This window comes from Diplotaxodon limnothrissa, linkage group LG6 (assembly GCF_057381915.1).
Source record: "Diplotaxodon limnothrissa isolate DT_005_m linkage group LG6, D_limnothrissa_male_GT1.1, whole genome shotgun sequence".
In the NCBI taxonomy this organism is placed as follows: domain Eukaryota; kingdom Metazoa; phylum Chordata; class Actinopteri; order Cichliformes; family Cichlidae; genus Diplotaxodon; species Diplotaxodon limnothrissa.
The window spans coordinates 9,259,185-9,283,031 of record NC_140601.1 but is presented as its reverse complement, the minus strand read 5'-3'; the positions used below and the strand labels follow the sequence as shown (position 1 = coordinate 9,283,031).

General features: G+C 40.4%; 2 protein-coding genes across 2 annotated transcripts; both read right to left on the bottom strand.

Moving 5' to 3' along the window:
* Positions 1–1,158: 1,158 nt before the first annotated feature.
* sack1fb (scaffolding CK1 anchoring protein Fb) lies at positions 1,159–10,496 on the bottom strand. Its single transcript, XM_085355581.1, has 5 exons — positions 10,020–10,496; positions 4,342–4,509; positions 3,159–3,280; positions 1,348–2,072; positions 1,159–1,199 (listed from the first exon to the last, which is right to left on the bottom strand). The coding sequence occupies exons 1-5, from the start codon at positions 10,494–10,496 to the stop codon at positions 1,159–1,161; spliced, it is 1,533 nt and encodes a 510-aa protein (XP_085211707.1).
* Positions 10,497–11,901: 1,405 nt separating this feature from the next.
* On the bottom strand, positions 11,902–20,637 carry grap2b (GRB2 related adaptor protein 2b). The gene is made up of 6 exons (XM_085355580.1): positions 20,560–20,637; positions 15,533–15,624; positions 15,107–15,229; positions 12,741–12,903; positions 12,497–12,580; positions 11,902–12,087 (listed from the first exon to the last, which is right to left on the bottom strand). Exons 1-6 carry the CDS (start codon positions 20,635–20,637, stop codon positions 11,902–11,904), a joined length of 726 nt encoding a protein of 241 aa, XP_085211706.1.
* Positions 20,638–23,847: the final 3,210 nt, after the last annotated feature.

Here is a 23,847-nt window from a genome sequence, read left to right as displayed (position 1 = left end):
CTTATTACAGCTATGAAATCACCGCTTTCTGACCAATTTATTCCATATCCATTCCTGGAAGATCCTGTGGAGCGTCTGTGCATGGACTGTAGGAGTGTCTGAAGTTTTTCCGTTTCCCCAAAACGCAGTAAGAAATATAGATTATTAAACAAAACTTTATTCCTTGGGGGTTTTTTGATTGTTTTTTGTTGGCTGCAAACATTTTCACAACTATTTTACTGTGCTACCTATTTGTAGTGGACGCTGCATGTAGTCAAAGTCTGAGTTTGACTTCTGATTTTATATTTATTTATTCAGACTAACCTAATGAGAGCTGTGATACTTGTATGTTAACTCACACTGGTGCCAGTTTTCCTTCCTTGATTCAAACAGGCTAAACTTTATTAATACTGCAGCTCTCTTCCACTCACACTGAACTATTTCAAGCACACAAACGTCCATACAGAACATTTAATACTGAACTACTGCACACAGCTTTTCATTTAACACATGATCACACTGCTGCTTTGTCTGTAGCAGCTGTGCTGCTTTGAGCCTCTATCATGTGCTTAACTGTGTTGCCATTACTTATCCATCTGATTGGTGAGATGCTGTCAGCACCAACACCTTCATGCAAACGTTCATGTGAAAGCATATCTTGGTTACTGATTTAAGGGTAAGTGGATGTAATGGAAAGACACCATGGTTATGCTAAACTCGCTTCGTAGTGCATGGCTGAGGTGAATGTGTGTGGTTAAGAGTGACAAATAGCCCCACATCTGGTGGGATTTAAATTTCCCGCTGTGTTACATTTGGAATGTAAAGACAACTTTTGACAGCTTAGATGATTTCTTTCACTCTTTGACAGACAGGCTTCTCACATTGATCCACCTTAAAACTGTACATTCAGTGTCCAGAAGAGAAGAACCTGGAAGCTAACAGTGTTCAAAGCAAAACACGATGAAAGTGCTCATAACAAAATCTCTTATTAACCCAATCTGCATTCTAACATATCATATAAAACTTAAAACGCATTTATTGTACATTTGGCACCAAACAACAAAATGATTTTATCTTGTCTCTCTGTGAGACGCTGGGTAAAATTCTTCAGCACAATCAAACGTGATGTTAATGTTCATGTGACTAAAGTCATTTTGTCTTCTGTGGAGATGGGCAGCTTCAGCTCACTTTACACCTTCCTTTATGTTGACTTTTTAAACCTGTCAGGAAAAAGAAAATAGAGAAATGATTACATTACCCTCAACCTCTTCACATCACTCAGGTTAGATTACAGGTTATAATTCATTGGATTAAAATGTGTTCATTGCAGATTAAATCTTCATATACAAGCTAATATTCGTGACTTACTCATATTGTCATGTGAGGCATTGGCAGTTTGCTGAGACATTGACTTCCGTCCCAGTCTAGACGGCTTCTTACTAACTTTGGATGGAGATAACACAACCACTTCGCAGTTATCCTCATTCTCCTCATCCTGTTTAGTTTCTGGGGGTACAGGTTCTGTGTTAACAGGAAGTTTATTCTGGGATTTCCTCTTAAAAAGTCTCTGCCTTAGTGTGGGACGGCTTTTTATGTCTGACTTGACTCCATTTGTCCTCTTGAAGCTTTCGCCTGGGGATTCTGCCGGCAGCGGACTCAATCGATCCATCTTCTCGCTGCTGGCCAACCGTGGGCTCCCCGAATCTGCCTCCTCGGGAACCTCAGCCAGACCTGAACCCCTCTTGGGTTCGCGCAGAGATCCTGTTGGACGGGGAGTATCCCCAAACGCTAGTGCGTATTTAGGGTTGTAATATTTGTGTGCTGGGACCTGGATTTCATTATTCCGTGAATCCCCTAAGCTAACCTGGAAGCGGGATGTGGTTGCTGCTAATGGCGGGCGTTTGGTACTCGGTTTAGAGCGAACTGTGGAGGCCACCTGGGCAGCAGGAGGGCTGACGTGAAACTCTTTGTAGAGGTTCATTTTCTCAGAGATGGCATACAGCTCACGGAAGTCCCGGTCAAAGAAGTCGACTGGCTGTCCCGTCATCACAGTGATCATGTTTCGGTCCATGCGAGACGTGCACCAGGAGAAGCTGGGAGGACACAGCATTAACAGTTAGGAACGAGCATATTCTCTATGGAAAATCTTCGTGTCTCTAGCACAGTAAGCAGGTATCAAACAGACTACAACCACATTCCTATGGCTTTGATCATCATTTTTCTGATTAAAAGCATTAGCAGTATCATTAGCATGCTACCAGAACAAAGTTAGTTGATGACCTTTTTTGTCCAGGTTAAAATATTTAAACAACCGCTAAATGTACTCCCCTAAAATGAGGTCACCCATGCTAGCATAACAAGCTGCCTATAGAGATCATCTACAAAAGTCCAAACACAAACAGAATAATTAATGTCTCAATCCTACACAGAATTTAGCAGAGCTATTGATGGAGGCTGTCATAAAACGAAAGCTACATTTTGTACTCAGGCTAGAAAAGACCAGCCTGAACAATAGCACAGCAGATAATCTACAGAGGCATGAATCACAGCTCAAAGACAGACAAGTTAGGTTGGCTGGCTGGATAGATAGATAGATAGATAGATAGATAGATAGATAGATGGATAGATGTGTGTGTGTGTGTGTGTGTGTGTGTGTGTGTGTGTGTGTGTGTGTGTGTGTGTGTGTATACACAATCAAAAGTAAATCAACCGTATTCAGATAAGTGGATAAACACCTGCTTATCCACTTATCTAGCTGCATGTCTCTTCTGACCAGATCGCGCTACACTTGGTGCTTTGTTAGACTTTAATGCAGTACGACATGACTCAGTGCACGTCATGGCACAATGAAGCCACTAAAATGTTAAGCGTGCATGGTTACAAGAATGCTGCTACAACTGCCAATTAAGAGACACAAGCATGTCTTTACAGTAAGTCTTAAAATAGAATTAACACACAAATGGCATCAGAGTGATTATTGCTCTCTTAAAAGAGAAAGTGAAGAATTATATCCAAGAATGATGAAAGTATTCAGAGACAGTCTGAGTCTTTCACTCACATCATTTGACAAAAGGAACCCAAGTTATCAGTCTCTAATCTTATACACAGCGGCAGATAAAATTACTTAAACTCAGATTATTACGTTTAATGGAACATTTTGCACAATATTTCCTCCTCACCTGTAGGAACCGAACACAACTTTGTCCCCATCTACCAGCATGTATTTATTACAGAGTGAACCAGGCAGCCTGCCAAACGACAAATTGAAACCAGTTCCCTGAAGCGTTCTGGCTCTGATGTTCTGCAACGACACAGGGTCAGGATGAGGATGAGAACATAACCAACAATGTCAAGACGCAGGCAGTTTAACAATCTTTTTGATGGAAGCAGCACATAGTTTGATTTTTACAGCCATACTCTTAAAAATCAGTCCACCCAAACCTCCTACTGGCTGCCTACGAAATATGTGGCTCAGCAATCCTAGCAACTGATTCAATCGTCCAATCTTTAAGCAAGTTGTTTTACTACTTTTGACCAATCAAGTTTGATGGTCTTGGGCCACATCCAGATATACAATCAGCTGAAGAGGACAATTGAGCCACATCAGCTGAAAGTTAATTTTAAAACCACTGGGGAGTGACGATTTAGCCTTTTGTTAGCTTTTTAAATTTTATCTCCATTCATAATCACACAGTAATTATTGATCAGCACATGAAACCAGTTACGTCTTGAACGAAGTGCATTCTCGAGATAACTCCTGGCTACACCTGAACCCCAAAATCTCCTACAGCTAAATATGGAGGAGAAGGATACACTTGATTGCTCTATAATAGGTGTCCTTTCCAATTCTGTTACTGATTTTGTGTGAGTTCAAGACATAAGTGGAAACAATTAATAATTTAACTAATGGGACACTTCTATGTATAACTGCTTTAATACAGTGGTGAAAATAGCATGTCAGATTTGGTCATTTCATTACTAGGATGTGTGTTATTTTGTACTGATGCACTTTAAAATTCTGCATCAGTGATGAAATCTGATTTTTCTGTGATGTCGCCATCATTTATATCAAAGTAAAGTGGGATTACAAGACTGCCCTTTCAGTTTAGGAAATATTTGACAACGGTTATTGGTTGTGACATGAATTATTGAGTTGAACCAAATTATTGAGTTAATTTATCCAGAAAAAAACAAGCAAAAAAGCAACAATAGTGCTGTTACAAACAAACCAATAAAACAATCCATGACCCTCTGAATAACTGAACCTACACTAGAAGACGCAACTCTTTAAAATAAGCTCAGATTATGAGGTTATTATTTTTCTCTGCGTCGCTGATATACTGTCTAAAAGTATAGTCTTACCCGAAGGTGTTGTGAGCCAATCTGCAGCCTGGAGCACATGTCCAAGAAGTGCGGCACACCTTGCTCATCCAACAAAATGTAAACAGGCACCATGCGACGTGACGCTGCATCCATCAGGTCCTGTAGGATGTGGATGTCTGTGAGGATGTCCATTACTATGGCGATCACCTGCAGGAGAAATAAGCATTAGTATTTTATATCCAGCACCCGAAGGGCCTGAGTTCAATTCCAAGGCCGGCCGGCTGGGGCATTTCAGTGTGGAGATTGGTGGTTCTCCCCGTGACTGTGTGGAGTACTCTCCAAAGTATGTCAGGATAACTGATGATTCTAAATTGGCTATAGGAGTGAATGTGAGCATGAACATTTGTCTGTCTCTTTGTGTTATGGACTGCCACACGTTCTTTTAACCCCTTACAGCACTTTAAATTAATAACCCCTTGGCAGAAACAAAGGTGCACCAACAAGTCAGCAACACAGAGAGAAAAAAAAATGTTGCAACATTTGAGAAACCTGAATCTCAGCTTAAGTTCACTGTCAGCTACTCCTCCATGTTACCTCTCTATAGGAGGATGGGACAAAAATCAGTACATTGCTTGAGGGCAGAATGATTCCAACAAACCTAACAAAGGAACCATGAGGTGAAGCTAATCTGTCTAGCTGAAGCACTTTGCCACCTGTTAATACACCAACCTTGAAGGCACTGCTGGGCCTTATGAAAGAGTCTTAGCTGCTAGTCCAATAAGAGTGGGGGAAGCCACTGTGTTATCCTCCGGCTGTGTTCCACTCAGACTGACAGATCACACAGATAAAATCTTGTAACAACAAAATAAGATCATCTGGGGAATTTAGGTCTGTCACTGACCCATAAAGCTCTTTCTGTTCTGTGAGTACGCTGGAATTAGTCGAGGAGGTACATCCTGGCAGAACACCTATCCTCTAAACCACCTTGTGACTAGTACAGAATCACAAAAGTCTTGTTCTTCAACACGTCCTGTCATGTTTGCCCACAGCGACAGAGTGCGCCTCAACTGGAAATAGTTTTAGAGACAAAACAAGCTGACCAGTGGATTGATTAATAACACAATGTTTCTATGTTTCTCTAATGGTTTTCAAGCAACATTCAATGGTCACATGTTGTTGTTATGTGCCATGTTCATTATTGTGTCCATTAACATTTTACACTGAGAGCATTGGGGTTACTACTGCCTTGCAATTGTTTCAACTGATTCATTTGACATGATATAGAAAGCTTTTGGTTTACGTTGCCTGCAAAGGACTATGAAGACAGGACTAACTGTGTGTTTATTGTTGTTGTTGTTGTTGCGGGTGTGACAGTGAAATTCTTGGCAGCTTAATATTTACATACAGCCCACATAGTTTAGGCGACAAGCTGTAACTAGTTAGCATACTGTGCAGAGGGCATTATCTTCTCTGACAGGTCACAGCATGAACTGTTGACACAGTGACTTAATCTGACATTGTGCTTACAGATATATTCATATTCTTAAGGCTGAGCTAGGAATCAAAGTGAAAAAGACACTTAAGACAATTAATTGCTTTGTGCTCAACACAATTTGGAAATGTCTTCCTTAGGCTAAATTCCTATGATGCATCCTATGATGCATAAGGTGTTACCAAAAGGCCACCTAACATCTGCATAGCAATCATTAAAGCGTGTCTTTTTATGTAAAACATAGCCAAAATACTGAAGTCTGTGTATGTGCAAGTATAATCACTGTGAGCTCCGGCTTCAGAGTGCTCAGTGTTTATCCAACCCTGACTTTTCTGTGCTTGTGAAAGGAGGAGCATGTAAACCTTCTTAAGTACATTAATAAATCATGCTCTCCCCATATACTCTTTAACAACAAAGAATACAAGGACCAGCCGTCTCTAAGCCGAGTTTCTCATATTGTGGATTAACAAAAACTCCAGTTGAAGATGGTGGAGGGTTGTGGGTAACTGGTTAGTAGCAAGCAGACTTGAACAGTGTTGCTGTCACACAGAGACAGAACAAACAGAAAAAAGGGACACATTACACAACACTCATAATTTTCTAGCAAAAATTGTTTTTTTAGAGATGTTCTCGATGGTAGTTTCCCTAATAGGGCAGCTGTGGCTACAATGTAGCTTGCCACCACCAGTGTGTGAATGTGTGTGTGAATGGGTGAATGACTGAATGTAGTGTAAAGCGCTTTGGGGTCCTTAGATTTGCTGGTTTCCTCTTGTTTGTGTTAGTTCTTTTCACAATAAAAGTCCTTGACGTATTACACATTGTGATTGTTGTACATATCATGGTTTGCAGAAGTGTGTCGAAACACTTTAAAACTAATTTTAGGATTGCAATAAAGTTTTACCTTTGATCTCAGTTATCAAAAGGACAATTTCCTTTCAAAAAATATTTTCTTGTTAGGCCATAATTAAAACAGAAAATGATATTCCCCTTATCGGATAAAACTTGTTTTGGTAAAGAACATTTGTGAAGCTGATTTTGTCATCTGTGCACTATTTGGATGAAGTGAGCAAAATAAAAAAATGACGTTGAGTAAGTATCAGTAACATCTGAAAAGTGAATACATTATTATTTTATAATGGTACTGTCCCATTAAACATATTTTAATTCAATGGAGGAAAAATGCACACACTCAAACACAAAGAAGGAAGACAGAGTGCCACAATAGAAAAAAACCCAACTACTAACAGTTCATTGAAAAAAAGGCTAAATAATTACACCATGTACATTTCACATTTATATCGACGTGAACATGATATACAGAAAAAACAAACACAGGTTTCAGCCAATGACCTTGTGTCGGTGTGGGTCTCCAGGATACCACCAACTACAGATGACAGGGGACCTGCATGTGTTTATTCAGGTGTAACAATCCTGCCTTTACACCCTTCACCCTCTCCCGCCACATCACACAACCAACTCCCCCGTGCCAGCCCCTCACCCATCCTTTCTAACACCTGACCAACTCATGAGACCAGAAGGGCACCAGCCCTAAACTGTGCGTCTCCCTCTGGCCTCAAAGTCTGCACTGACCAGCTAGCCCCCATCTTTACACTGACCTTAAACAGATCCCTGGAGCTATATGCAGTCCCCTGCTGTTTCAAGCACTCCAGTCATCGCTGTCTCCAAGAAACCCCCTATAACTTGGTTAAATGCTGTAGAGCTGTCACCCTGGTGTTAACATACCTGCAGGACATCACAATCTGCAGAAGGTCAACTAGTGGAATCGACCTTCTGCAGTTTGCTTTCCAGTCAAACAGGTCAGTGGACAATACCATCAATGTAGGTCTACACTAGATCCTGCAAATCCTCGGTTGCAGACCCATCACACCCTGTACACAACCTGTTCCAACTCCTGCCCCCTTGTAGGTGCTACAGAACACTGTATACCAAAGCAACCAGACATCTGCGTGTATATTATACAATAGCCGTTATTCCATAATTTATTCAGCATATATGAATATGCCTGTGTCACGTTGCTGTTGTCTGCCCTGCCTGTTCTGTTTACACTGAGAGCAAGAAAAAAAGTGGAGCCTAATTTCTTGCATGTGTACACAAACGTGGCCATTAAACCCAATTCTGATTCTGCCTCTGAATAAATCAGTACAACATAATCCCTGTTGAGTCAGATTTATGAGAAAAACACATAAAGGCACCATACTAAACCACAAGTTTTATGTAAAGTCCACACAGCCCAAGGGAGGGCAAAAAACAAGACACGGTCCTTTCAAACATGAATGGACATGTTACGTGCAAGGCAGAGGTGGAGAGTATGGAAATGTTTATTATTTGACTGTTTCGTCGTCCTTGAAAAGCAAAGTCATGGAAAAAATGTATCTTTAAATCTGCAACAAATGTTCCTCTGTTAGACAGAAAAGGCCTGGTGTTTCCACTCATGGTCTCACTACAGAAAAATGCTGAGCCAACCTGAAAGCTCAACAGCAGAGATACAGGCTGAGACTTGAGGACAGTTAGGAATCAAACAACCTCCAGCACTTGTGTATGTTTTCATTTTTCTTTCATCCCATCAGAAAGAAAAATGAAAGAATCACTAAAACAAATAAAAACCAAAAACTAAATCACTGTTCACATGCAAACAAGTTAGTATCTGAAGAACTGGTTGGTCAACATGTGTTATCTTGAGTGTTATTTTTGCTTGTCTTTTTTATGTACTTTTTGCTCATGTACACCAATCCTAAAGCACCTACTGTTTAACTGTTTGTCTTCTTGATCTGCCAAGTTTGGAAAACACCCAAAGGTCTCGGTATGGCAAATTGTGAAAAGAGGGAGTGAACTACTAAACAATGTCTTACTTTATCAAATGAAAGAACAGTAGGCAGGGCAACCAGGAAACAAGGTAGTGTGTCATTCTGTTAAGAGCCAGAGATCCTGTTTTTACTACCTCCACTACCTGATCTGTACCCAGGAAGAAGGAAAGGGGTGTTGTGAAAAGGAAAGACCGGGAATTTCAAAGAAAAGCTGAGAAAAGTTGCACAAGTCACAAAACCCAAGGTGATTATGTGACATGTTCCTGCAGCCCTCCCTAACCCACTTTTAAAGAGAAATACTAAGGAAGCGAGTGCACAGCAAAGCCTGTCACTGCATTGTAGACTGAGCACGGAACAGATGACTCAGCGTAGATCCGGCACCCTATGAGTAAACATGACTATCACCAACTCACATTTAAAGACCCACTTCAAGCCTTTAGTTGCTATGTGAGGAGCTATTAATCACTCAAACTGGTGTTCCCCCCTCCCTGACCCCTGTGGAGCTAGATCTACGGGACACTGCAAAGAGCAGCAGCCTTGTAGTTTTATCACACTACAAAAAAAGAGCGTGGACAGTGGTTTCACATTTCTTTACCGGGCTTGAGTTTCATGATTCTGAGCCCTCATTTTAAATAAAAGCTTTAAAGTTTCCCACACAGAGCCTGTTTAACTAGAACAAATTCCTGCAGTCTATCTGATGAAAAACATACACAAGTGCTGGAGGTTGTTAGAGCACCCTGGATCCATTTGTTACACAGTTACTACCCACCTATGTTTGTGTATGTATTATTAATGTCAATTTTGCATTAGCTACTGCCAATCACAGCAAACAATCACCTGCACTATTCCCGCCCTCCACCTATTCTCAGTCTCATTTGGGTATTTTCGTATGATCATAGTTTGCAAGCCAAATTATCTTTTTAAAAGAAAAAACTAACTAAAAGAAAAAATAAATCATGTCTACAACCATAACCAAACTAGCCTTTTGAGCTCTGCATTCTGAACCTGCTTGCCTCTTTTTCCTTTTTCCAGATCTAAAACAGAACCAAAAAACTGACATCTCTCATAATTATACATTGCTCTTCGCTACATGTTCAATGTTCAAGTATTGATCAGCCCTGTGGCTTACCAAATTCTGGTATCTGATCGATACCAAAACTTGCAGCATTGGACACTCGTCTTCTAACAGGCAATTAATCTTTACCGACTAACTACCTATTAGCAGAAATGTGATTAATTGTCGTAAATGTACTCCACATTTTTAGTATTGCCCATGTTACTGGTTGTATTTAAAGTACTATCATAGACTGACATAAGACTATGATCGTTATGAATTTATAAGGATGCCCGTTATTAGCCATAAACTTTTAAACGGGTTGAATCGGACCCACACTCCTCACCTTGCTAGCCTCTTGGATGAGCCGTCGCACCACCTCCTTAATGTGCGGTCCGTTGTCTTTGGGCGGGTGTGTGTGCACAGAAACCCGGGTCACCCCTTTGAAATAAGCCCCGCTGGGCCACCCGATATCCAGCGGCGGCACCTCTGTGTCCGACATCTGGGGCCAGTAGGTGGAGTGGACCCCTGAATCCGCATCGGTGCCGGTGGCGCCCTGCTCCGACCCGGAGGTGGATGCCTTGCTGTCATCCCCTGAGTCGTACGGTCTGAAAGTGTTCGTTAATAGCTTGACTTCCCTGGCAGACAGAAAGTCCTTCGTATTGTCCTCTTTAAGTCTTGTTTTGAAGGCGCCATCGCCCTCCTTCAGCAGCAGTTCTACAGCGGTTCGCTGCTCTTCACTATAGTAAAACTCCGGCTTGGTCTCCGGGACTTTGACTCCTATGCGCCCGTCCTCCATCACCGTGAGCTGGGATTCGGCCATGGTGGCTTTCGCGGTTAGCACCAATAAAGGTCAGAAGCTTTCTTAACCCCGAGCAGGGTTTGCTGAGTGACACCTACATACAGGTAGACTACAATAAAACTGGGAAACTTTTCTCACCTGACCGGAATTCTCACCGAGATTGAGCCGAGACTTTGGACTCTTCACTTGCCATTGGAATGATGAAGACGACGCACTGCAATGGGCGTTAACGTCTGTGAAAACCTTTGTGTAACTTTCGTTTTGGAATTTTCATTGTGGAGGCCCAAATCATGCCAAAACACATCCAGAGAGTCTTAGAAATGAATATGATTAATAATATACATTTTTAAATTTAAAAGTGAGGATGAAAAGATTTCTGCTTTCAGTCAGATTGACCAAATTACACACAGACATTGAATGCAGCACACGTTTGTCCCGAGAGCTATAGAAACACGTACTCTGAAGCTATTGGGAGTTTTCTTTTCTTTCTTAGCAGCCTTGATAAGGTCAGCCCAGGTAATAAACCGAACAAACACGCACTTTATATGTGGGCCAAACAAGATAAGCAGTGTCATATGCCCTAAATAAAGTGAAACAACTTCTAGGGGCTATTTTGAGAATGTCTAAAACACATTTGTGTTGTTCTTAAAATACTCTGGTCACAACCGAATACTGAAATACAGATCTGCTTTATTATTAGTATATGGGACATGACACACAATAACTTTTACTTTTAGACGTCAGAGTGTCCTAAAATGCTTTTATTACTTTTCAGACATGGACACACACATGACTGAACCCTCTGGATGGTTTACTTATAATATGTCTGCACAATACCTTTTTGTTGTGTGGAGTCTGAGCAATCAGCAACAACTTCAAAAGTTCATAAATTACAGTACTAAAACGTGGGCCTTGTTAGGAATCCAACACCACGATGTGATCAAAAAGTACAACAAACTTAATCATAAGGCTGACAAAAAAAAGTTTACAGAGTAGCGTTCATGCGGTGACACTTATCATGCATAAAATGCATTTGTAAATGGATGATTTCTTTCAGAAATAATAGCATTAGGTACCTTACAATTGAAACTTATATACTTTTCCAAATAGCACTGAATTAGACATCACCACTGGGCAGGACAGATCGATACATGAAATACTTTTTCATTAAAAAACAGAAAAAAACATGTTTTTATCTTGACTTGGGCTTTTTATGTCTTGTCAATGACAAACATGAACGCTATCCTTGACATGATGAAAATTAAAAACTCGCATGTTTGGTGTATTGGTGAGCCTTTTCCTGCTAGCAGTTTTGAGTTGCTCTAAGTTTGAAATTTAATCTCAAAAACACAAACAAAACCAGCATTAGATGTTTGACTAAAAAAGTTGCAGTAGTTTTACAGATGTTTGCCTGTGGGCCGTCCTCTCAGATGGGTTTGGTGTAGTTGGAGGGGAAAAGGCCTTTTTTGCCCCTTAGCTGACCTTTCCACCAGGTCTGGTCAGAGACCTCCAAAACCTCAATGATATCCCCTGCACTGAACTCCAGCTCGTCCGCCTCTTCTGCCTTGAAATCGTAAATGGCTCTGACCTGCGTTGTGTGGGAGGTTTTGCGCTAGATACAACAGAGGAAGATAGAAACTTATCAGTACTCTATATGTTATCAGCTCACTGTCACTGGCTAATTTTCAGCCCAATTTTCAAAGTTTTATTTACTATGTGCAGAGATTTAAAGAGACAGACCTGTCTGAATTTGGGCAAAGAAGAGCCAAATGTAATTTAAAAAGTATTATAATTGTTATTCTAGGCTCCTTAGAAGTTGGCATTTACATAAAAGTGTACAGCAAATCAAAGGTCAAAGACTTAACTACTCTGACTAAAAGTTGTGCATGCACGCCTGAAACTGAAACTGTACAGTCACACAGTCTATATGGACAGGGAGACACTGCATCTTACACACATTTCACAGATCGCAAGTCCACAGTCATCAGTGTAACCACAGACTTACGCACAGAGTTGTGTACCTGTCGTGGTGCTGGAGAAGGCGCATGGTCAGAACGTGGAAAAATAGGATGAGGAGGTAGAAGCTTATTTGAGTCTCCTCTTTCCTGTTGGGGCATAAACAAGTCACGTTAGCGTTTCCCTTATGGCTACCTTGTCATTCTGTGACTCCTGTTAAATCCACTGACAGCACCAGATAGTGACAGCACTAATAATGACACAATGACTGTGTACGTTTCCAGGCAGGTTTCAATCTTTAGCCCTTACCTCTTTTTGCGTCTCTTTGAGCAATAGTAGACTCTGTTTGGAGATGGATTTTTTTTTATAGTATTCCACCAGCTGATTGAGTGAGGGAAACTTTTCTGACCACAGGTAGTACTGCCCTCTGCTGTCACGCATCACCCTGAAGTGCTGAACATCTGCTGGATGTCTAAAAGGGTATAAGATGAAAAGTAGGATCCTTTTTATCTGCATTTCCGTATTTCATTCCATGTACTACAATGACTTCATTGATGACTACAATGACTACTTATGTTTGTTCCATCCTTAAAAAAATGTGAGACATTGTGCTGTTATACCCTCACCAGCCATTTTATTAGGTACTCCTATTCATCTGCTCATTAGTACAAGTATCTTTTCAGTCAATCACAGTGCCACAGCAGAAAGTATTTAAGCAATTAGACATGATTAAAACAACCTGCTGCTGTTCTGAGGATCAGAATGGGGAAGAAATGGGATTTATGTCACTTTGAACATGGCATGATCGTTGGTGTGCATCTCTAGCATTTACAGAAAATGTTCTGAAAAAGAGAAAGAATCCAGTGAGCTGCTGTTCTCTGGGTGGAGTGGAGCTCCAAGCTATTAGGAAGGCAACGGTAACTCAAATAACCACTTATGACCAGAATGTCTCTGAGCACAGAAGTCATTAAACCATGAAACATATGGGCTACAGCAGCAGAAGACCACACCAGGCAGCCTGTCTGAGTATTGTTCCTGACCATATCCATCCTTTTATGACCATAGTGTACCCATTTTCTGACGAGTGCTTCAAGCAGAATAACACGCCATGAAATCATCACGCACTGGTTTCTTGAACATGACAGTGCGTTCACTATACTCAAATGGCCTCCACAGTCATCAGAGTTCAACCTAGCAGAGCATCTTTGGCAAGTGGTGGAAAGGGAGATTCACATCATGGAAGTGCAGCCAAGAAATGTACAGCAACTGTGCTATTGTGTCAGTGTAATGAAAAACTTTGAATGTTTCCAACACTTTGTCCATTCAGAAGGCAAAATTTCAGCCTGGTATTAGCAAGTTAAAACTTACCCAGCAGCTGTTGAGTGTCCCTCACACATAAAGGAAACTACTACTTTGTAATTGGGCCAGAGTATTTTTTTTCTTTTGTCCTCAAACAAACAGCCACTATCTCATTGCAGCAACTAGCCACACAGAGGGAGACAGGTAGATGAGGTGAATAAAACAATGTATGCAAATCTAAAAGATGAAACATCTTTATAATTGTAATTATAATTATAATAGTTACATAAAGTTTTTATTTCAAAATTAAATATTCAATCATTTGCTCAGAGGGTTCGCTGTTGTCTGATTAACAATTTAGAGCACAGACATGCATGCATGCACACACACACACGCTGACACACTCGCACTCACACACACACACACACACACGCACGGACACGCACACACACACACAAATATATGCTGCTACTATATTGCATCAGCACTCAACAGTGCAGTGAAAGAGAAAACATTGATCAACCTATGGCAAGCATACAAAAAAGACCTTAAAGACAAGTTTTGTTTCAATATAAAATTTGAATGCCTCAGGTATTCATCATTTTAGTAGTATCGGTCTGGACCTTAAAAGATTAGCTCATCAATATCAGACTGCTGCAAGCAGGTAAGTTTTAGAGAAAGAACGAAAGTGAATCGTCTGAAGGAAGTGGTTGACTCTTAATTAGCACATATTCATACTTACTCTTGCCCACAACTGTGTGACGGTGAGAAACACCGACAAAAAAAGAATTCCGAGAAGAACAAACTTAAATGGTGAGCAGTGAACATGCAAAGCAAAATAAAGGTGCGGGACAAAAAATAAACACACACACACACACTGTGTAAATTGCTGTACTGGAAGCCAACATGATAACCACTATAGACAAAAGCGAGCCATTCATGTCTACTGTAATTTCTTCACCCTAAATACAAGACTACATGTCATGTCTTGCAAAGGGGAGAAGGCATGTTAAATATGTGAGGTATTTCTCCAAAAACTGGAAAGATAGGAGCTCTGTGGAAACCCCAGACAAAGGCTGAGTCACTACATTCCTACATGAAAGGCACCACCAGTGGGCGACGCTCCCCCTCACAGTGACCCTGTGTGACTCCATTTGAAGAAACATTTGCCTCTTTTAAACTACACTGCACACTGTTAGATATATATAATGTTTGTGAAATGGAAGAACAGCAAACGTGTAGAGTTGGCACAGAATTGCAAATGTTAATAGTCTAGCTGTTAGCAGTTGTTAGGCACATAGATTAATCAGTCTGAATACACGATTTTTAGTTAGTGGGGTAAAGATAACCTGCAAACTCAAACATGCTAAATGCACCTGACAGAGATGGAGAAGTCGCCTGGAGCTGGTTTTCGGCTGCTTCGTATGAGAAAGGCCCCCACGGGCTGTGACATCAGTATCTCCTGGGCGTCAGTGCGACTGGTGTTTTCCTGATACCAGCTGGAGTTATTAAGGAGACAGGGGAGAACAGACGTAGGAGATGGGGAGCAGGAAACATAAAGTTCAAGCAGTGACACAAAACCTGATGGTGCTGAAGGAGCTGAGGTGGTAAAAATGCATAATTTGCTGGCAAGAAACAATATAGGATAAAGTGATCACATGCCAAAGTAAGTAAGCAAAATAAGTAAATGTAAGTCAGCTACATAATGTACTTTGAAATTATTAACAGGTGTAAATACGTAAATACAGAAGCTAGAAGGAGGTTAATTTGGAAAAAAAAAACATATGAAAACATGGTTTTACCTGGGGATGTGAATGTCGATATAGTTTTTTGGGACAAAGCCCATAGCTCCGTTGTGCTCTGCTCTGTACCAGTTCCCAGATGTTTGCAGAATCTAATTTACACAATCACACAACACACATACATGAAAACAGTCAGATCATGTTAACGATCCATTAAAATCTGTCTGTGAGGCCAGCATCATGATTTATTGGTCAAAAACAAACAAAAAGTCTTATTACTTAAAAACACTATGATTATTACAAGTGGTGTTTATTGCCAACATATAGAAAGTACGATATAAGGATTTATGTCACATTTGACCTCTGACCTTTCCTTTAAGGTTAATAGATTGGTCTGAAGGTCAAAGTAATAATAATTCTCCATAAAGCTGTTGAAATCTATGTTTTTTACTGCCATTGTTAGTATTGACAACATACAGGCAATAGGGAATAATATATAGGGATTCTAAATATCGCATTATTTTATTATGACCTTATTAGGTACATTAAATACATAACAATTTGAACAATTTGTATTTTGGGGGAAAAATAAAAAAAGTGATCAGAAACATTTTCACATATTATCTATTATTAAACATTTAAACTAATTTACTTAATGATAAAATTAATATGACAAACATACAAAAGCCACATAGTATAAAATAAAAAATAATAACTCTAATTATGCCAAAATGAAGTGTGTTAAAATGGTGAAACAGCCACTCCCACCCGGAGCAATGCCTGATCTCTGTGCATCAGCATGCATACATGTCCACCAATCAGCCACAAGCTTAAATTCACTGACAGGTGATGTGAACATTAATGATTCTGCTGGGAAACACTGGTTGTTGACATTTATTCAAATGGATTTTGTTTACCTATCACCTGATTATACACTGCTGCAAACCAACCACACCCTCCATAGTAATGACAACAGTCCAAAACTGCTCAACTGGAGATGATCCAGGCATCTAGGGGATTCAGCTAAATAACCGTGATCAAAGTGGGACCCACCCCACGACCCACAGGACCCAAAGGATCCTCTGTTATCCTGTCTTGAACAACAGTTTTGTGTCCATGTGCCGATAGAACAATTCTAGTTCAGTGCCACAAGAGGGTTCTCCACTATATTAGGCCAGTTTTGCTAAAGTTGTCACTTACTGGTGTATACTCACAGCTTTCCACTTATTTGCAGATCCCTGTGTGCTGCCAACTAAACTCTGACAATACATAATGCAGATTTTGGAGTACAACTGAAAATAATATCACAGACACTCAAGCTACAGTTATACTGATCTCTGGTGAATGCCAATCAAGTTGCATGGTCCTGGTCTGTGAACACAGGTTCTCACTTAATGACACTGGGCTCTGCTCCTAACAGTGTGGCAGAAATATGGACTCGAGTGTCCCACTGGAGGTAATTTCATTGGCAGTGTTCCTCCTGCAGTGGCGGTATATATATATATGAAGAGAGAGAGAGAGTATGCATAGTATGCAAACAGCTAACAAACAGGCATTATAATTCATTATACAATGAGAATAGGACAAATCAACAATTCCCACCCCCTCCATGACGTACTGACTACTCACAGGAGCACGTTCAGTGAGAGACTGAGATTACCGAAAAGCACCACTGAATGACACAGGAAGTCATTTCTGCCCGTGGCCATCTCCCTGTACAACACCTCCATCTAACACACTGTAAACACTGCAGTTACAACCTTTTCACACATGCGCTTTTCTACTCCGTAATATTCTTGTCAATTTTCTTCATATTTATTTATAATCACCTCTGTTAATCCTTGATATTTATAATTGAGTGATCTGATATATTAGTGCTAATTTCTTAAATGTGTAAAATCTGTAACATAATGTGTTGTTTGGAGTTTAGTCTGTTACTGTTACTATTTTTACCATTTCTTCTTGGAGCAACTGTAACCCACATAATTTCCTTAGGGATTAATAAAATATTCTTAATATGATTCTGATTGTTTCAGGATGACCTGCCATTATCCAGTGACACATCTGCTTACCTGTATCTTTTGCTAATTTCTCCTCCTCTTCTTTTCTCTTTTTTCTAAACTGAAAACCTGATGGCTTTGAACTTTTCTTTTCCGTCTTCCATTGGTTTTAATTTTGCAATCCAGTATGAACACCCTTCCCCCAACCCGAGGATCACCACAACATAACCTAATGGACCTACACCTTAGTTCCCAGATTCACTTTGTCTAGGGTTTATTTTTGGGATTTCGCACAACCCAGGATTCAAATCATGAATACATAATGGGCTTGGATTTACAACATTATGAATGAAATGTGCTCTATTTGGAAGCAGCCGGGCCCCCTCCCCTATCGACAGGTTGTGTGTGAGACTTTAAATCATCAAACTGTAAATTATAAACTTTAAATTCTTATTGATCCCTTTACCCCTGGTCCTAAAGTGTATATTTATTTTCTTAGTCTTCTTATATTTATTGTTTCTTTACTTGCACTGCTGTAACTGAAGCCTCGTCATCTCGTCTCTCTATATACTTACTGTATATAGCGGAGATGACAATAAAGTTTACTTTGACTTCAGCAGCACCTCGCAAACAGAGGGCGTCCTTACTCCGCGCAAATGGCAGTGAGAACACCGATCGGTGCCGCCCATGATGCCGCACCCACCACGATGCCACCCCGGGCAACCGCCCATGTTGCCCGTATCAAAAAAACACTACTGTCCTCCTGTTGCGCCTCACAGAAAGGAGCACATAAGGGTCGTGCTGCTGGGCTGATGCCCTTCTGTGACCCTATTCAGATCTTCCTGTGCAGAGATGGGCAGTAACTGTAATCCTATTAACGAGTAAAGTAAGGGATTACTATTGCATGCATTACTTAATCATGATTTTGTTTGTGAGAGTGTCTCATGAAAATGACATACGAGCATGTGACGTCTGTGGCAGCAACAGATCAACAATGGATTATATGGAGTGTGTGAGAGAGAACGACCATGCAGCGTTTAAAGCTTGGAAGTACTGACATTACTTTGAGTTTGATTCTGTAAAAAGTGACAAAAACATTAACATTAGCTGTACACTCTGTGTGGGAAAAAACTTTTCTACAGCAAAAAATTTAACTTCAAATCAGAGCAAGTACCTAGCAAGCCGCCATGGGAATGTGAAATTCCCAGAGAAACCCCTAGATCCCCCCACTGACATGATCGCTGCAGCCTCCACCCGCCCCACTGCTGCTAAACAGGTGAAAATAGATTTAAGAGCAACAGGACTCAGTGCGGCTGAATCTTCGATTTTGTTTATTTTTTGTTGTGTTTTAATTGAGTCTGTTGGAAAAAGTGAGTGTAAACACAAAACATTGTTTTATCTTATATGCTGGAATATTTATATGCATATTTTTATGCACATTGCTTGATGCAATGTGCATAAAATTTAAAGATTAAACTAATAAAAAAGTTTTAAAAGGAGACATTTATTTGATTCAATTTTATATCATGGACTATATAGAAAAAATAGAATTGGTCTGAAAGGTCTATTGCTTTATAAAATGTTCAGGTTGTGTATCATGTTTTTTTAAAGTAACTAAGTAATAACGTAACTAATTACTTTGGAAAATAAATAATCAGTAAAGTAACAGGATTACCCTCTTGGATAAGTAATCAGTAATTAGTAACTAATTACTTTTTTCAAGTAACTTGTCCAACACTGTCCTCGTGTAACAGCCTGTCTCCTTGTATCTCCTTCTACACTCCTGAGACTGTGCTGGAAGACACAGCAACACTTCCCTCCTGTAAGAGTCAGACTACATGTACAACCTGAATGTGCTGCAGGTGTTGTCTGGTGCTATCAGCAGTGACAAGGAAACGAATAAAAAGGCAAAACTCTAGGAAAATTCAGGGGAGCTACGGAGAAATTGCCTGCAAAACCATTTTATTTGGGGGTTGTCTTGTTACTTCTTCAAGTGTATTGGTTGTCACTGTCACGTGCACTAACCGTGCTTTAAGTTTCCCTGAAGATGCATGGTTATGTAGAGACTTTGTGTTTTACTGTGATGTTCAAGTGTTCCAGTAAAGCTTTATAGTAGTGTTTATAGATATAGATATAGATATAGATATAGATGGGTCCTTTTAAGCCATTTTCTAGGCCAAAGTACCAGATGGCCTACACTGTAGAAACTGAGAATATTTTTTCTCTCAGTTATGATTAGTTCTGTGTGTGTGTGTGTTGTGGTTTGCCTGTGTGAGATAGCTGTGGGTGTTTGTGAGAGTTATTTAGAGGCTGAGTTTTTGCTGATCCATTTCCTTGTATACCTTTTGTGTATATCCACCTGCTATACACCAATACACCGATGGAAGTGTTTTAATGCCGGGTGCAGTGGATTTACATGAGCTAAATGCTGCAGTGCACAAATAAAATTGGCTCGCCCTGCAGCGGGTTACAAAACCCAACACCTTTTTACAGGAGACCTCACTTTTAACAGCTTTTCTGAGAGGTTTACACCGGAACAACATCGAAATGTTTTTCCATTGTTCACATAGTTTGAAACGTATTATAACAATAAAGCACCCAAATTAAGTTTGCAGGTGTATATACATGAACTAATGCTTCAGCAAGGTGCTGAGTTAACAAAAGCGATGTGTGAAAGCTGCGTTGAGTCATTGTAGCTGTTTGTCTGCTAGTTTGATGTTATCTGTGCGTTCACCTCTGCTATATGATTTTACTTTGTGATTCTGTCAAGAAGATATAAAGATTTTGTTGCAATGGCAATGTAAACAGGAAGGAAACTCGGACTTAAGCAGCAGGATGCAGTCGTGGTTGGCTGCACAGAGAACTGAAGAGCGCTTCAGTGAATAGTACAGTGCACCATTGTTACACAAGAGTGATAAAACACTAATCTACATGGAAATACTCTGCTTTATACTCAACATATATATAAAATCGGTCATTTGAATGTTTTTGTATGCTGACAACTTTTTATGACTTTTGTGAAGAGCGATGTTGCTAAAAACAAACCAAGGAAGTGTTTGCATGTCTGTGTGTGTGTGTGATCCTTACTTTCAAGCAGTCTCCTCTTTTGAAGCTCAGGTCATCCTCCGCTTTAGCTTCAAAGTCAAACTTGGCCGTAGCCTCCATCGTAGACAAACCTAAGAAGAGATGAAGAAACAAAAGGTTAGAAGTACTCCAGTGTGTTCAGATGAAATGATTAACGAGCTGGGAAAACAGACGTGTGTAAGTCAAAATCAAAAGAAACATTGCACTGACATCAGTTGGTGCTCTTCTAGTATATTAATGGACGGAATAATTCCCCACTCAATCAAGGACAGTCGCTATGTCTTTTCCCTTGCGTCCTTCCAGACCACAACCTGTGTTAGCACCTCTACAACAAAATCCTTTAAGTGCCCGTAAAGCATAAGTTCTCACCTTGAATTTTGTCCACACACACACACACACACACACACACACACACAAACAGTGTTATTTGAAGGGCTGTGCAATGTGTCTTCAGAGAATCAGGAGCAATGCGGCTGCTTGGAAAACAGAAGGGCAGCTGGCCATAACTCAAAATGACGACCTGTCAAGTACCTCATCAAAGAGCCAAAAATGTTGGGTTTACTCACCCGCCTTTGTACTGTTCTCCAGACAGAGCTGAGTTCATGCGGCTTACGAAGAGAAGTGACAAATTTACAAAGAGAGATGACGAACTCCCTGTCAGTTCACAGGAAACACACTGTCACCTCTGGCCAGCATACACTCACACGCACTGAAATACACACAGTGCAGAGATGCAAACAAACAGATAGGAGCTCAGGCTCGGCGTCAATTAACAATATAAAGTGGAAGACATGTCAGTGTACGACAGCTGAATTTTAATGCTCCTTTATTAATGCTCATCTGTGCTGCAGCTGAGTATTAATAGCTCTCTTCAACCTTTACCCACACCATGTGACTTTAGTGGTAATAAAGATGGTCACCAAAAACAAATCTATCAAATCTATAGTTACTGGATGTTTGAAAGACTTCTTTAGTTTTTTTTTTAGTTTTTTTTTTTTTTAACTTACTATAGTTGATCAGGTCACATGTCCATTTTGTTCACCTCACTGTTTGCTGGAGCTTGCTCACCTGTGAGTTACTGAGAAGCATTTCTCTGGGCTATAATCAGGTAGGTTTCCCCCTCCCTCACTCATTCGCCTAATTTGCTTGTCCCAGAGCTGGTGTGCTCCCTGTGATCAGCCAGAAAAAATATTCCCATCACAAAGTAAATACTGCAATCACTTTTTGGCAAGTGACTTTTATATATCTTTATTTTTCTAGGTTAAATGTCTCATTGACATTTAAAATGTCTGGGGTTTTTGGAGAGGTCGGGCAAAAAAAACGCAGCAAAGAAAATATTATAATTCTATAAAGTTACTGCAAACAGTCAAAATCAACTGGATTTATTATAATATAGATAAAATATGTAGGTCATTATTTTATATGTAACTATAAATCATGTTGCCTAAAGTCTGTTTACCTATATAAACAAAGACTAAAAATAAGGTTAAAAAAGCACAACACTGGCCTTTTCCCAGCTGAAGCAGACAGGCAGCCCTTCAGCTGTGATAAAGTTATTTGTTTATTTATTTAAGTCTCTGTCTGTCACAAGTGCCTGAGGTGTTGTAACAAGTGCGTTCACCGACATACTATGGCTGGCTTGTGGTTGCACCCATGACATTTTAAGCACAGTAGTGTAGAAGTAGAAGAAGAAGTAGAAGTATTTCATTTTTATTTTGTCTTTCTGTCATGGTCGGACGGTCCTTCCCGGAGCGACCTGTCTGTGTGTGTATGTGTGTGCTTCTCTCTCTCTCCTCCTCCACCCAGTGGCTGACACACCTGCACCTAATTTGCCATCCAGCTGTCACTGATCATCCTCGTTGTGGACTGAGGTACTTAACTATGTGTCTGGATGGCAGTCGACGCTGGATTGTACTGGAGGCTCGGTAGTAAAGAGTGTTTTCTTACTTTTAACATAGCCTTAGCCGGCTACCCTTCTCACCTGTAGCTGTCGTCACTTGTTTATAGGAGGAAGTGATACGGAGCAGAAGGTTGGAGAGAAGGAGTCCGCTGGATTAAGCCCTCGGAGGAGAAACACACTCAGATAATCACTTGGGAGACTCACCTGCACACCACTGGGAATTTGGAGATGATCACCGTTGGATTTTTGTACTTCGCTTTGTGACTGTTTTGAGCACTGTAAATAAACGCACTGTTTGCTTCGCATCCAGAGCTCCGCGACTGAGTCTGTATTTCCCCCATTACCCGTGACACTTTCTTTGGCTGGTGTTGCTTTGTTACTCTTTCCTCACTCTGGTTTCACAGGTTGCTTCATTACGCAGAGTTAGTTTTGTCTGGTTCTACTTGAAATTTGCACAATAACAGCTTTGTTTTTTTAATGTGGCCATTGCTGCTTCTCCTTGGATCTACACAGCTTGTCATTGTATGCCAAGTTTATTTTGTGGATTCTCTGTGTTTCTCATGTCAGAGGTTTTCCACCAGACAAGGCAGGCAAGCAAGCAATGGACCTGAGGACTGCCAGGTAAGAGAGGATGGGTTAGTGGCACTTGGTGTCAGATATGGCCTCTGAGACAAGGGAATGAACTTAAGAAGCCAGCTTTATTGCTCAACTTGGAAACTCAAACTAAATAAAAATAAAATAAAATAAAAACTCTAACAAGGAAGAAACTGGGTACTGGAAACTAGATAACATGGAAACTACAGAGTCCAGGGAAAGAGACTGAGGACTAAAATACACACAGGATAACGAGAGGATGGGCAATAGGTGGGAACACAGCTGGAACTAAGACAGACTAACAACACTTTTAATATATTTGTATATGTGTGTTTTATACATGGTCTGTTTATTACCTTATGTGTGTCGCTAAGTTTTGCTTTGTGTGTTTGTAAAGGTTGTATTTAAGGATTTAATTAGGGTGATTTAATTAGATTTAATTCGATTTAATTAGGGTGTAATTATACTCACTTTTCACCCATGACTGTTCACCAATCCACACCAGTAACACCATTATAAAATTTGCTGATGACACCACCATCATAGGACTGATCGACAACAACGATGATTCAGCCTACAGAGAGCAGGTTCAGCATCTGAAGCAATGGTGTGATGACAACAACCTGCATCTGAACACAGCCAAGACCAAGGAGATGTAATCGACTGCAGAAGAACAAAGTGATCTGAGCACTCTACCCTCTACATTGATGGGGAGGAGGTAGAAAGGGTAGAAAGCTTTAAGTTCCTCGGAGTCCACATCTCGGCCGACCTTACCTGGTCCACAAACATCTCCCACC

Bases quoted from the DNA above. Each gene is read 5' to 3' on its own strand.
- grap2b (XM_085355580.1), bottom strand. From the start codon at position 20,637: ATGGAGGCTACGGCCAAGTTTGACTTTGAAGCTAAAGCGGAGGATGAC. The intron at 12,581-12,740 runs GTAAGGGCTAAA...ATGCCCCAACAG, and splicing joins TCAAAGAGACGCAAAAAGAG to GAAAGAGGAGACTCAAATAA. The intron at 12,088-12,496 runs GTACACAACTCT...TGTTGTATCTAG, and splicing joins CTTCTCCAGCACCACGACAG to CGCAAAACCTCCCACACAAC.
- sack1fb (XM_085355581.1), bottom strand. From the start codon at position 10,496: ATGGCCGAATCCCAGCTCACGGTGATGGAGGACGGGCGCATAGGAGTC. The intron at 4,510-10,019 runs GTGAGGAGTGTG...TTTCTCCTGCAG, and splicing joins TCATCCAAGAGGCTAGCAAG to GTGATCGCCATAGTAATGGA. The intron at 2,073-3,158 runs GTGAGGAGGAAA...GTGTCCTCCCAG, and splicing joins GTTGTGTTCGGTTCCTACAG to CTTCTCCTGGTGCACGTCTC.